The following is a 12,858-nucleotide window of genomic DNA, read 5'->3' as shown; positions in this document are numbered from 1 at the left end:
TATTTTGGTATAATATTGATTTAATACTCGCCTCCATCTTTAATTACTGGCTCTTGACTCGGGTCGTGGGTTATTTCCAAGTTTGATTAATACAAATGCTACTGTCGTTTATTGTGACTCGTTTAAATTTGGAACGCAATTTTTTTGTTCTCAGGTAAAGATAATAATATGTCGGGGTAATTACTTGGTCTTACATTCGAATTTACGAATTATAACTTTTTTAATAAAAATTAAAGAAAATTAACATTTAAAATAATCATCATACTTTATACTAAAAAAAATATCATCATACTGAGGTAGTTCCGTACCCAAAGGGTAAAAACGGGACCATAATAATACTAAGACATCGATGTCTGTCCGTCTGTCTGTCTGTGTGTCTCCAGGCTGTAAAGTTCTTACACGTGGGAGAGCCATGCTTTGGCACGAATGAGCCGGCTCGACCGGAGAAATACCACGTTCTCACAGAAAACCGGCGTGAAACAAGCGCTGTGTTTCGCCGAGTGAGTGAGTTTACCGGAGGCCCAATCCCCTACCCTATTCCCTTCCCTACCCTCCCCTATTCCCTTCCCTTCCCTTCTCTACCCTCCCCTATTACCCTATTCCCTCTTAAAAGGCCGGCAATGCGCTTGCAGCTCTTCTGATGCTGCGAGCGTCCATGGGCGACGGAAGTTGCTTTCCATCAGGTGACCCGTTTGCTCGTTTGCCCACTTATGTAATAAAAAAAACACAATTTCTCAGCCTATTTTTGCTCTATTGCGGTACGGAACCCAGGGCGCTAGTCCAACTCGAAAGTTTGGCCGATATTATCCTTTTATATTATAAAGGCGAATGTTTTTGCGTTAATAAGTTTGTATGTGTGTGAGTAGGTATATGAATGTGTACTATGTTTGTAACTTCTTTACGATTAAATTTTAAGCAGTTGGAGGAATTTCGATAAGCATTAATAAAGAGTTAGCTGATATTATCCTGGATTAACACATTATAGCTAACTAAGTTTTTAACCGACTTTCATAAAGGCGGAGGTGATATTATGTACGAATGTGGATCTATTTTTAGTGTTACGTACCCAAAAAGGTAAAAACGGGACCCTATTATTAAGAATTCTTTGTCTGTCCGTCTGTCTGTATGTATGTCTCCAGGATGTATCTCAATAACCGCTATAGTTAGACTTCTGAAGTTTTTACAGATTTTGTATTTCTGTTGCCGCTATAACAACAAATACTAAAAACGCAATAAAATTAATATTAATACACCGTGCCATACAACAAACGAGATTTTTTTAGTTTTTTTCGCTCGTAATCAATAGTGGTAACAGCTGGGCACTTGAAATTTTCACACAATCCTTAATTTATATTTGTTCTTTAATAATAATTAATAGTAAAATTTTAATAAAGTGAATATTAAGAGGAATCCACACCGCCCTTTTTTCCATACAAACGTTGTCCCCTGTTTCCTCCCTGGATAATGCTAGTAGAGTTATAATTTTTTTCCTGAATATCTACGGCCACTAATACAATGTCCCTATGTTTTCTTTTTTTTTCATAATTTAATTATTAAATAAGATATGAACGTTCAAAAACCCAAAAAAATGGCCAGATTTTCCGCTGTGTTCAAACGTCCAGAAAACAGATTTGGCTAGATTATACAAAAAAAAAAGCAAAACATAGGAACACAGCTCAATCCTTTTTTTAATCTTTAATGAAAAATCTACTTAAATCGGTTAAGTTTTGGAGAAGGAATCAGGGGACAACGAATCGTTGATTTTCTGGATTTTCTGCAGTTGTCTCTATCGCGTTCTGCGGTATAGGCTTGAGGTAAGGGAGACAGCTATAGATATTACACGTACTTTTTTTTCATTTCTCTAGCCCCTGGTGTATCCTCTTAAGGGGGGCTTCCATACAAAAACGCAATTTTTTGCCTACTTTCGCTCTGTGACGGAACCCTTATGCACGAGTCCGACTCGCACTTGACCGATATTTTATTTTATAAGCTAAACGATTACTTCGCCGTGTGTAAACCGTTTTTCAAAATGTTTCTTTTAATGTTTAGGGTATCATCCCAATTTAGTACCATGTGATGATCTTGGTTTTATAATATATTCTTATAGAGCGCGGCTCTTGACTCGGAGGTCGTGGGTTCGATTCCCGCGTTGGAAACATGTTATTTCCAAGTTTGGTTAGGACAATGCAGGCTGATCACCTGATTGTCTGACAAGTAAGACGATCCATGCGTCGGATGGGCATGTAAAAAGTCGGTCCTGCGCCTGATCTCTCGCCAGTCGTGTCGGTCGTCCGTCCCACTGGGTTATAGAGTAAAGGAATAGAGAGTGCTCTTGTGTACTGCGCACATACTTGGGCACTATAAAATTACTCCTGCGTAGCTGGCCTGGTTTCAATGAAACCGGCCACCGTCACCGAAACCGGTGTGGGAGCTATTATTATTATTAATATATTCTTAACATATTATTATGCTGCCAAAAAGTAAGATTTTTATCAACGTATACCATGGCTCGAAAGGTGCTGAGAGAACTCCTAACTCCTTTATAGATACAAGTTTGGCGGTTTCAGCGTTGTTTTAAGAACGAAAAGCAAGCTATTTTTGGTACTTTTCATGGTCTTTTAGATCGAAACTCGAGCTTGCGAGCGATTTTAATAATTATAGTTATGTTGTTTCAACTTTTCAACGGTGACCAAGGTGGCAATTTGATTTATGAGGTATGTGGGGAACTTTTAAAAATGTATATGGAAACTTATGGTGATTTCAGTTTTGTGCTACCAAAAAGTAAGATATTGTACCAAAGTATATCACTGTTCCAAGGGTGCTTAGAGAACTCCTAACTTTATAGATATGAGGCTTGAATTCCACCAGGACATCTAGTAAACAATAAAAATAATGTATGATAATGTGATTGGAAAGTAATTTCAATTTGCTGAGAAAACTAAAATGATAACTGGTTGTGCGTATAACATTCTAGACTGCGTAGTCTAAAATGTCTTAATTGAGTATTAAAATAATATTAAACCAAATGAAATTGCTATTTAAGACAGTTTAATTGTTAATTCACACGAAAATCACCGTCAGCTGAATGTATGTGGGTGAAAAGGTCGTCAGTTCATCTACCAAAGTGACTACGCGACGCGCTCAGATATTACATTGAAAGCGCAGCATAGTTATTAGTTGTGTCGCTAGCTGACGGGTTTTCCACCATCATATTAACGACTGACGGTGGTCTTTATTATTTAAAAGGTATCAGCATTCATCTGTATAAATTTTGTACGGTATGAAATGACTTTATATTTTAAGATTTTTAACATAGTTCAGTAACGCGACTGACGTTGAATCCCCCGTTTGCGAAATGGCTGACGGTGCTTTTTTGGTTAAGCATGACCTCAATAATCATCCATAAAATTTTCATTCGGTATAAAAATACTTTTCGCAATAATTTTTTTTACAACTTTGAGATACTCTCAAATTTTAACCCACCACTTCTGAAGCAGCTGACGATCAAAGCTGTTATGTATTAGTGGAATACTATTATTGTAACGATTTTCGCTCGGTATGAAATGACTTTTCAAAACGAGCGCGACCTCCCCTACTATTAGACTTTGACTAGACTTAAGACATGACGATAATAATGACGACAATGAGTAAAACGATGACGAAAAATACTGTATATGAACTAAGAAGAATAATTGTAAGCCAAAAGCCAAAAAAAAACTGTCAAACTGTCGGTTGTCAAATGTCAGTTGTCAACGTCATTATTGATGATTCAAATTGATTTGGATTTACAATACATGTGTATTGTTATTTGTTTGTACAAAATATTTTAATATACCGGTATGAAAATGAATTTATTGACAAAATGATATTGTAACAAATCAATTACATGACCAACGAATTAAAGTGCCTTAGAGTACAATAGCAAATAGAACGACGAAGTGTTGGCGTTATATTGTTCAAGTTGAGTTCTTAGAAGAAACATGTGTTCAATTACATTAACGAGCCTTATACTGTCTGTTTTGTATATTGTTCATGGGGAAGTTGCTGATACGGATTTGAATGATCTATCAGAACAGCAAAATGCAGTTAAAATAAACAAGTGCTGTGAACCAAACGAACTTATGGTCGACTCAGTATGTAGATTGGCGGAAAAGTATAATCAAGGTAATCAATTTATCATAAAAATCTTCATTATGCTGCAACTACTATGATTTTCTGTAATGATGCCTTTAATAAAATACAAAAAGAACTTTTAATATAATTTTATCGAACTGATTTAATCTTGAAAAACCATTGTGATATATTTTTCAGTTGTGTGGTCTCCTAAGTTCAAAACCGAAGATGGAAAAGATGTAAATGTAAAATATTTTAGATATGTAAATGGTGTTCCTGATTGCACCACAACTCAGCAGCGAGCAATTTTTGATTTGGGAAAATCCGAGGATGAGTAAGTGTTTATTTTCTGTCCCTTATTCTTTAAACTAAAGAAAGTTGAGATAGGCCTTTATACCTACTGTGTACTTGGAACACTACTATTTAAAAGGATTTGCATAACTCTAATATAGTATCCGTATCTAAGCAATAATTTCTGGTGGCTCACAGCAGACTATATTATACTTAATATACAAATTTTTCAAATTGTTGAAACATAATGTGCATTGGTAGCAATTATTATTTGCAGGTTACACCTTTTATCAGATGGAAGAATGCAACATCTGATTCACCATGAACACAGTTCTGACAGTATCAAAGAAGATCCAATGATAACTAACACTTTAGGGATCCATGAAATAATCTCAATTCCTGTGGCAAAGGAACCATCAACATACATTCACAATCAAGACAAGTATTGTATGGATAAGGTAAAATTAAATTTTTTGGGAGTGCAACATTCTTTTAATATTTTTGTTGATTTCTCAAATCGAGCAACTATATTTTTAATTACACAGCACAATATTATGTGGTGATATTTAAACTATTATTTCAGATCTTAATCACAAGCTCGAATACAACAGGCCAATATGCACTTGTATGTGTACCAGAGGTAATCATTAACTGGAGGGACGCAGGTTTTCTTATGAAGAAGATACTGAACCCAATATTTCATGCATTGGCTATGATACTATTCCTCCTTGTTGCAATAATATACTTTGTCATACCAACATTGAGAGATTTAGCTGGGAATATTATAACAACTATCAATGTCTGCTTAATTGTAAGTCAAGCAGCAGATTTGGTGAGGATATTTACTGAATTCAGCAATCATGTCAGTTTCATGATTACAGGTAATAGTAATAAATGTTACATGCATAGGAATTAATCCCTCGATAGCGGATTCTTGGAAATCTATTGTTATTCTAGTTTTATCACCGTCGAATTCGACCGCTTGGGAGTTGATAGGTTAAATTCACTCACAAATAAGTTGAATTACTCTTAACTACATGTTGCTTGCAACTTGTTTTGGTCAGAAATCTGTTTACGGCTCATATATTGTACCACAATAAATATTATTATGCATTCCAGAATTCAAATTATGTCCATATTGAGTTTTCACCAAACTCGGTTCAATGTTTTAAAAATGAGTCAGTAACAGGCAGATAAACTTTTGCATTTTAAAGATTATTAAGGATAAGTAAAATATTATGTTGTTTCAGATATAATTTTGTATGTGAGTCTGCTGGCAGCTTTCTTCTGGTTGAATAGCTTTGGATTTTACATTTGGAAAACATTTAAGTAAGTTTCAAATGAAAAACTGATAATCCCTCTTTACACTGAGCAAGTATAAGGACACCTTCACATTAAGTCGCCAGTAGTACGGCTGCCATGCCGCACTACTGGCAACTTAATGTGAAGGTGTCCTTAAGTGGAATATTAAATTACTGTTACTTTTTCCTTTCTAGATCAAGAAATGTATTTCTAAGAGTGACAGATGTACGGAAATATTGCTACTACTCGAGTGTTGTCTGGTCTTGTGTCATTTTAATGACAGCTCTAGCTGTCTGTGCCCATTTTCTTTTGGACACTGGCACCAACCCCTACAGAAAGACGAGAACTCAATTTTCTTCTTCCATTTTACTGGATGATGCAGAACAAGAAACAATAGGTATGCATTGTATTACAGTAATATTATGTTTAACAGTTATTATACTCCAAATTCCAATACAATACTATTGCAGTTTGATGATTTTTTTTCAGGGTGGCTTGGCATAGCCATTTTCTTTACACCAGTGGCCTTCACAATTTTGATCAATTTGTTTTTTTATATCACAACATTGAAAGTTATCAAGAGAATCAATATTTATGGACGAATTCACTACAAGCTGAAAGGATGGTAAGCTATAATAGTTAGCAATATTACTAATATTATAAAGCGGAAGAGTTTGTTTCTTTGTTTGTTTGAATGCACTAATCTCCGGAACTACTGGTCCGATTTGAATTTTTTTTTAAGTGTTAGATAGCCCATTTATCGAGAAAGGCTATATGCTATATTTTATCACGCTAAGACTAATAGGAGCAAAGAAATAGAGGAAAATGTGGAAACAACAGGGGAAATTATATGAAATTGCTTAGTATCTTAAGAACTACTGAAGCAATTTTTATGTTATTTGGCACACACGGAGAATAGACCACGTGAAGGGACATAGGCTATTTTTTCGCGGAAAAATGTACGGTTTCCCTGAAATTCCTAAATTACGCGGGCAAAGCCGCGCGGAATGTCCAGTAACAGAATAATTTAACTAAGAAATATCTGAACCAAGAAATATGATAATAAAATGTATTTTTATTTCTTTACAGCTTCAATTTGTTTATACAACTATTTTTTATAATGACAACAGCTTGGCTATTCCTCCTGCTGTCTTGGCTGAACTTCGATGGACTACTTTACGCTCACATAGTGGTAAATCTACTGCAAGCTATACTCATATTCTACATTTGTATAATAAAACAATCGCATGTGACATATTTGGTTAGAAAGAGTTGTTGTTACAACGAACCGATACCTACTGGGGAATGGGGTGATGAAATGATACATATGAATGGAGGTAACTATTGATTGTAATATTACAAATCATTTATTCGTCTATGAGTTAATGTTAATGGAATAATCGGCTATACTAGGAGTCCAAAAATATCCTGTAAGTAAGTTTTTCTTCATATATTGATAGATTCTACCTAGGCTACTCACTGTCATATCTTTTACAATGTTCGCACCAAACAATACTCTATTTGCACAAATTGTTTAGCACAGTTTGGCTTTGTCACACGCACATAACAAGATATTATTATTATGATTTTTTAAGACTAATAATGAAATACATATTATACTAAAAAAGCCGTCAGCACTTAAGCCTACAGAGCATGCTTTATTTTTTTATTAGTCATATGGATGATAGATTCAATGTTTTTTTACATTTTTTATATGATTTAGTATGTATTACGTGTGCTCTTTGGATGGTGACTTTTAGGACTTTGGATAGTGATTGTTGAAAGTGTAGTGATAAAAAGCTGTGGTAAAATATTTAAGTAGGATTCAATAAGATTAGTAAAATGTAACATGTGCCTTACAAAGATGGCAGTATTATAAAATAAACACGAGTGTTGAAAGTAGTAAGAGTCCTTAGGTGCCTTGCTTAAAAAGTTTTATTTAGATAAAAGCACTACAAGCATAATTAATGCAGTGTAATGATGAATTTATTAGGACAATTACGAGATTATTCACGATGGGAGATTAAGAAAATCCTAGACTTCGAATTCGTGATTTTTAACATAATAATATCTCACAATAGTAGGCAGCTGCCTCGCTACGCCCATGAATTCTATAACATGTATTATCACGCCTGAGTAATATTGTATTAAATATTAAGACATGTTAAATATAGGTTTACTTTAATGATTCGTATTTTCAAGAGAATTTATTGTGTAGAAAATATAAACTTAGCTTATTATATTGATTGATGGAAAGGTTGATTAATCTAAAAATAAATCTATGAAGGAAAGAATAACAAGTTAAAATAATAGATTAAAATCTATTATTGTTACTTTATTTTCCATAATTAATACCAACAAGGAGAGTGTCAGCTTGTAACCGAAAGAACTCTCTGTGCTCATGATGGTACTTAAGATTTTAGTGACACCAAAATTTGTTTGTGCTCAGTTATTTTTAAAAAACTTTTATGTTAGGTAGGTATAAATGATCTGACAAATACTTTCGCAGCTATTTTCTATTGAATTGCTTCAATAATAAGACTGTTTTCTGTTCTAATTTCTTATGTGTTTTACAAAATATAGATTCTCCGTCCAAGATTTGACAAACAATTTTCTGAAACTTTTTTCTTTGAATGTGTATTATTGATAGATGATATTGCTCTCTTCTCTTGTGACGAATTTTTATAGTTTTAATTTGTAATCCCACTGTATAGAATTATAGAATTTGTATTATGTATTGTAACATTTTAGAGTTTATATCTAATAAACAATATAGTACAGTAAATTGGTTTTATTTCACCTGCCATTTTAAATAAATAAACATAAGGTTAATTTTAAATAAAGTTTACTAGTCATCTTAATTATTTCATTAAGTACTTAATTAAATTGTAATATTATATAATAACTAGCTTTCCCGGCAAACATTGTTTTGCCGTATAAAGCATTTCGATTTTTGCCCATATCATTTTACTAGATGACGCCCGCAACTCGCGGGAACCGTACATTTTTTCGGGACAAAAAGTATCCTATGTCCTTTCCTGGGACTCAAGGTATCTCCATGCCAAATTTCAGCAAAATCGGTTGAGCGGTTTGGGCGTGAAGAGGTTACAGACAGACAGACAGACTTTCGCATTTATAATATTAGTATGGATTGAAGTGACTAAATAAGTATACAGTCACCATGGCAACGTCCATCGCTATCCCGTCGCACAAACAATGGTCGCCGTCAGTCTCGAGTTGTAATAATTTACTACTATGTATTCAACAAATGCACTTATCAATATAAATTTATACGTGGGAGAGCCATGCTTCGGCACGAATGGGCCAGCTCGACCGGATAAATACCACGTTCTCACAGAAAACCGGCGTGAAACAGCGCTTGCGCTGTGTTTCGCCGAGTGAGTGAGTTTACCGGAGGCCCAATCGCCTAACCCCTACCCTATTCCCTTCCCTACCCTCAACTATTCCCTTCCCTTCCCTCCCCTATTACTCTATTCCCTCTTAAAAGGTCGGCAACGCACTTGCAGCTCTTCTGATGCTGCGAGTGTCCATGGGCGACGGAAGTTGCTTTCCACCAGGTGACCCGTTTGCTCGTTTGCCCCCTTATTTCATAAAAAAAAAAGTAGATGTTGTCCGATACTCAACCCTAGCCGATATACTCGCTAAGATTCACGAAAATCGGTTGAGGCGTTTCAGAGGAGTTCAACCACCCCGTGACACGAGAATTTTATATATTAGATTTAATTTAATAAATTGCAAAATAGCTATATAAGATGTTGATTGAACATTTTGATGTCTTCTACTCGTGTCCATGAATACATTTTTGAAATATTTGCCTCTGAAAATGTGTAAAAATTTAAAAACAAAATACACACGGCACACCCTAAGTCCTACATAACAGCACAGACATAATTGTGAGATTTTTGCGAAATAGAAGCATCTAAGCTTAGCCAAAATCACTTACCTGAGTGAACAGCTGGCCCTCTGGTCTGCGCGTAAGCGGTGCCATCTGACAGCGAACGACGAGGTGGCAGTCGTCCATGACGGTGTTGAAGAAGCGGCGAGTTGGTAGCAGCGCCTCCAGGTCGATCATCAGCTCCAAAAACCGCTCGCAGTATCTGTGAAACAAATTTGAGTGTTTTAAATCCAGAATAAATAAAAGCTAGCAACAGTTAAAAAACGAATCAATTTTTTTTTATTAATTTAATCTTACGCCGAGCAGTCTCAGTTAACACTTTATACGCAGCGCCGTAAATAGCCTTTTTGCGCCCTGTGCGAGCTTCTTTATAACTGCACCTTTGTTTTTTAACCGACTTCCAAAAAGGAGAAGGTTATATTATGTTCGGCTGTGGATATTTTTTTACTACATTGGGAAACATCCATGGGGCGCAGCGGGACCTTATCGGGAGCAATTCGAAAAATAAGGATCTGTCTGGTCTGGCCATTCTTGCGCCCCCCGGAGTCTACGCCCTGTGCCTGGGCACCGGTGGCACCGCCCTATTTACGGCACTGCTCGGTCGGCGCATGCGCATTGTGCAGATAGAAAAGCGAATGCAGGGATATTTTATATTAAATCATCATTATTATCTATTTTATAAATTTCATTAAAATACATTTATTTACTGAACTTATTTACTGAATAAGTAACTGGTTGCTTACCTGACAGCATTCACATTAATGTCACCAACTTCTGGAATACTCTCAAGAATTCTCATAAACTTAATCATCAGTCTTTGTAAATAATGCCTTTCCCAATTGAGTTTTTCTAAAAGTTCTGCTTTATCTTTCTTTTGTATAGCTCGCCAATATTTCCTCCATTTGGGAACAGCTTTAAATTCTTGATTCCTGCGTCCTGGAGTAAAAAAAAAACATTTTTTTTGTCACATTAAAGAAGCGTCAAAGATGAGATAAGCAAAATATGTTCCAAATTCAAAAACACAATATTGATACATACCTTCTTGTAAGCTGATCCACATACTAAGGGAAACTAGCCTCTTGACTTGGTCTCGGCACAGCTGCACCTCCATACTGCCAAAACAGTGGTTCAGGAACAGCAGGAGAGCAGTCTGCTCCCGCATGTTCTGTGTTGGACTTTCCTCCACGCTAGCACGGAGCACTTGTTCGAAAAACCCGGGAAAATGCTCGGGGGTTTTTAGGAAGGCCTGAAATTTTAAAATTTAATAAAATTATCAAATATAAAAATATTAAACTTTACCTTTCCTTAACTTATTTACTTTTTTACTTTTTGGCAAACTATATCAGTGAATTATTTTGAATTTTTAACTGGCCTCCTAAAATGTTATTTACAAACTTTGAATGTAACATGATGCCTAAGTTTTACACAAAGTTTTATATCTTACCTGCCATGCTTGAACTCTTTCTCTAAACTTTTCATTGATCATGACAATGATTGACATCATATGGGCATAAGACGCTTGCCCTGTTTTATAATGTAGCCATAGATAGTTTTCTAGGTACTGAGAAAATTCCAGCATCATAATTCTGCGCACAGAGAAGCTGAAAGTTGTATAAAAAGTTGTAAGGAGAGTAATTTATTTACTATTATTTTTACACAAAATGGTTCAAATATGTACATTAATATACCTAAGTATGGATAACATTTTTTTTGTATTTAAAATACTATTATTAAAAATAATCTAAAAAAACAATTTTTTTTTTAAATATAGCAACAATTAAAAATTATTTAAATGAGAATGAAATGGCAAAGTATTAAAAAAATAAAATGAGGTCAACAACCTAATCCATGGGGCTATTGACCCTGATTTATTCCTTTGTTTATATCTATAGGGCTCAGACACTGAAAGTGAAAAAAGTTTGAATATTTTTGAATATTGAAATTAACTTACTTTGATCCCAGTATCTCTGCTTGGTATATTGACTCCACAATTGAAGCATCATAAGGTAAGTGGTTATCTTTGGTCTGCGGGGACCAGTACTGGTTTGCAAGCTGTGGACAGTATCAACCATGTTGAATTGAGCAAATTCAATGTGGAAAGTTGTATAGATTTGTAAACCACAATACCAGTAGGCTTTCTAGCTGTGAATATAAAAACTGCAGCCTGACTTAATTCAGCTATAATTTACATAACACTGGGCTACAAACCAAGCCAACTAAAATTCCACTTGCGCCTTACTGATTATATATTGTGTACAATAATTTTTGATGTTTAAATTTTATTGCACAACCTACTGAGTTAAAAAATTTGCATATTTTATTTATGTTAAAAAACTTGATAGCAATATTTTTATTTTATTTCATTGAGAAATTGAGAAGTAATTTCATTTAATTACGGTTATAATTATCTATATAACTACAAAACATTCAATCCATTGAGCAAAACTACACCAGTTTGAAAATAACACATTTAAAAATTTTCTGCACCTTGAGCAGGGTGTGAAACAAAATTATGTTTTGGGCGTTAATCGATACATCCACAAGTTAGAAAGACGAGGTTTTTCCAAATTTTGGGTTTAAAGACCACTTATTGAGAAACCTAAGATCTCTGGCTTCAAAACTCATACATGCTAAGTTTCATTTACTGCTACAAGACTACTTAATAGAGCTTCTATAATGTGCTAATTTTACGTGTTTATATCGTATTGTTTATTTTACAGTAATGATAGAGAAATCATGAGTTACATTGCCAAAAATAAATAATGATAATATAACCTCACTCCTATTACTTACTAATGTTATTCTGTCTGCATTAATTTGGGACACTGTCGGTAATGGTATTTTAGGTTTGTCGGTTGGTGGTTGAACGTCAACTTTCATTTTGAATAGGTACTATTCCTATTTATAACAATAAAATAGCACCTTGTTTTGCATCAGTTTATCAACAACGCAAGGTGATGTTTTGAATTTTTGTCCGTACTGTCACTGTCAAATTGACATTCCTACCTTTTTAATGTTACAACGGCTCTAAGGCTACGGTCAGTGTCGGATAAAAAGTAAAAAGGCGGGAAACAAATATCTCGTTAAAAGTTTACACCGCTCGTCAAGTCCAAAGTCTAATAATAATCAAAACAATTCGTCAGTACAGTTTATGAGTCAAGTCAGTTGATTGAGTAAAGAGGTAGACGGTTTCTTTAGCTTGTATCATGAAACATGTTAAGGTAAATGACTAGTAG

The 12,858-nt window shown here is 34.7% G+C and overlaps 2 protein-coding genes across 3 annotated transcripts in view; one reads left to right on the top strand and one right to left on the bottom strand.

Moving 5' to 3' along the window:
* Window positions 1–12,584, bottom strand: part of LOC121726441 (RNA helicase aquarius) — a 63,905-nt gene extending 51,321 nt beyond the window's left edge. For both annotated transcript variants that reach the window (XM_042113820.1, XM_042113819.1), the window contains exons 1-6: window positions 12,416–12,584; window positions 11,574–11,674; window positions 11,067–11,223; window positions 10,661–10,868; window positions 10,366–10,558; window positions 9,671–9,824 (exon numbers count right to left, since the gene is read on the bottom strand). In XM_042113820.1, coding sequence (XP_041969754.1) covers window positions 9,671–9,824; window positions 10,366–10,558; window positions 10,661–10,868; window positions 11,067–11,223; window positions 11,574–11,674; window positions 12,416–12,502 — 900 coding nt within the window. In that variant the 5' untranslated portion in view covers window positions 12,503–12,584. The remainder of the gene's footprint in view (window positions 1–9,670; window positions 9,825–10,365; window positions 10,559–10,660; window positions 10,869–11,066; window positions 11,224–11,573; window positions 11,675–12,415) is intronic.
* On the top strand, window positions 3,606–8,448 carry LOC121726442 (probable G-protein coupled receptor Mth-like 5). Its single transcript, XM_042113821.1, has 8 exons — window positions 3,606–4,164; window positions 4,312–4,447; window positions 4,682–4,862; window positions 4,988–5,285; window positions 5,655–5,733; window positions 5,901–6,103; window positions 6,196–6,331; window positions 6,796–8,448. Exons 1-8 carry the CDS (start codon window positions 3,981–3,983, stop codon window positions 7,052–7,054), a joined length of 1,476 nt encoding a protein of 491 aa, XP_041969755.1. The 5' UTR covers window positions 3,606–3,980; the 3' UTR covers window positions 7,055–8,448.
* Window positions 12,585–12,858: the final 274 nt, after the last annotated feature.

The sequence above is a fragment of the Aricia agestis genome, chromosome 4 (assembly GCF_905147365.1).
Source record: "Aricia agestis chromosome 4, ilAriAges1.1, whole genome shotgun sequence".
In the NCBI taxonomy this organism is placed as follows: Eukaryota; Metazoa; Arthropoda; class Insecta; order Lepidoptera; family Lycaenidae; genus Aricia; species Aricia agestis.
The sequence above is the reverse complement of the archived record's forward strand: the minus strand, read 5'-3'. Positions and strand labels throughout refer to the sequence as shown.

Bases quoted from the DNA above. Each gene is read 5' to 3' on its own strand.
- LOC121726442 (XM_042113821.1), top strand. From the start codon at position 3,981: ATGTGTTCAATTACATTAACGAGCCTTATACTGTCTGTTTTGTATATT. The intron at 4,448-4,681 runs GTAAGTGTTTAT...TATTATTTGCAG, and splicing joins TTGGGAAAATCCGAGGATGA to GTTACACCTTTTATCAGATG. The intron at 4,863-4,987 runs GTAAAATTAAAT...CTATTATTTCAG, and splicing joins ACAAGTATTGTATGGATAAG to ATCTTAATCACAAGCTCGAA.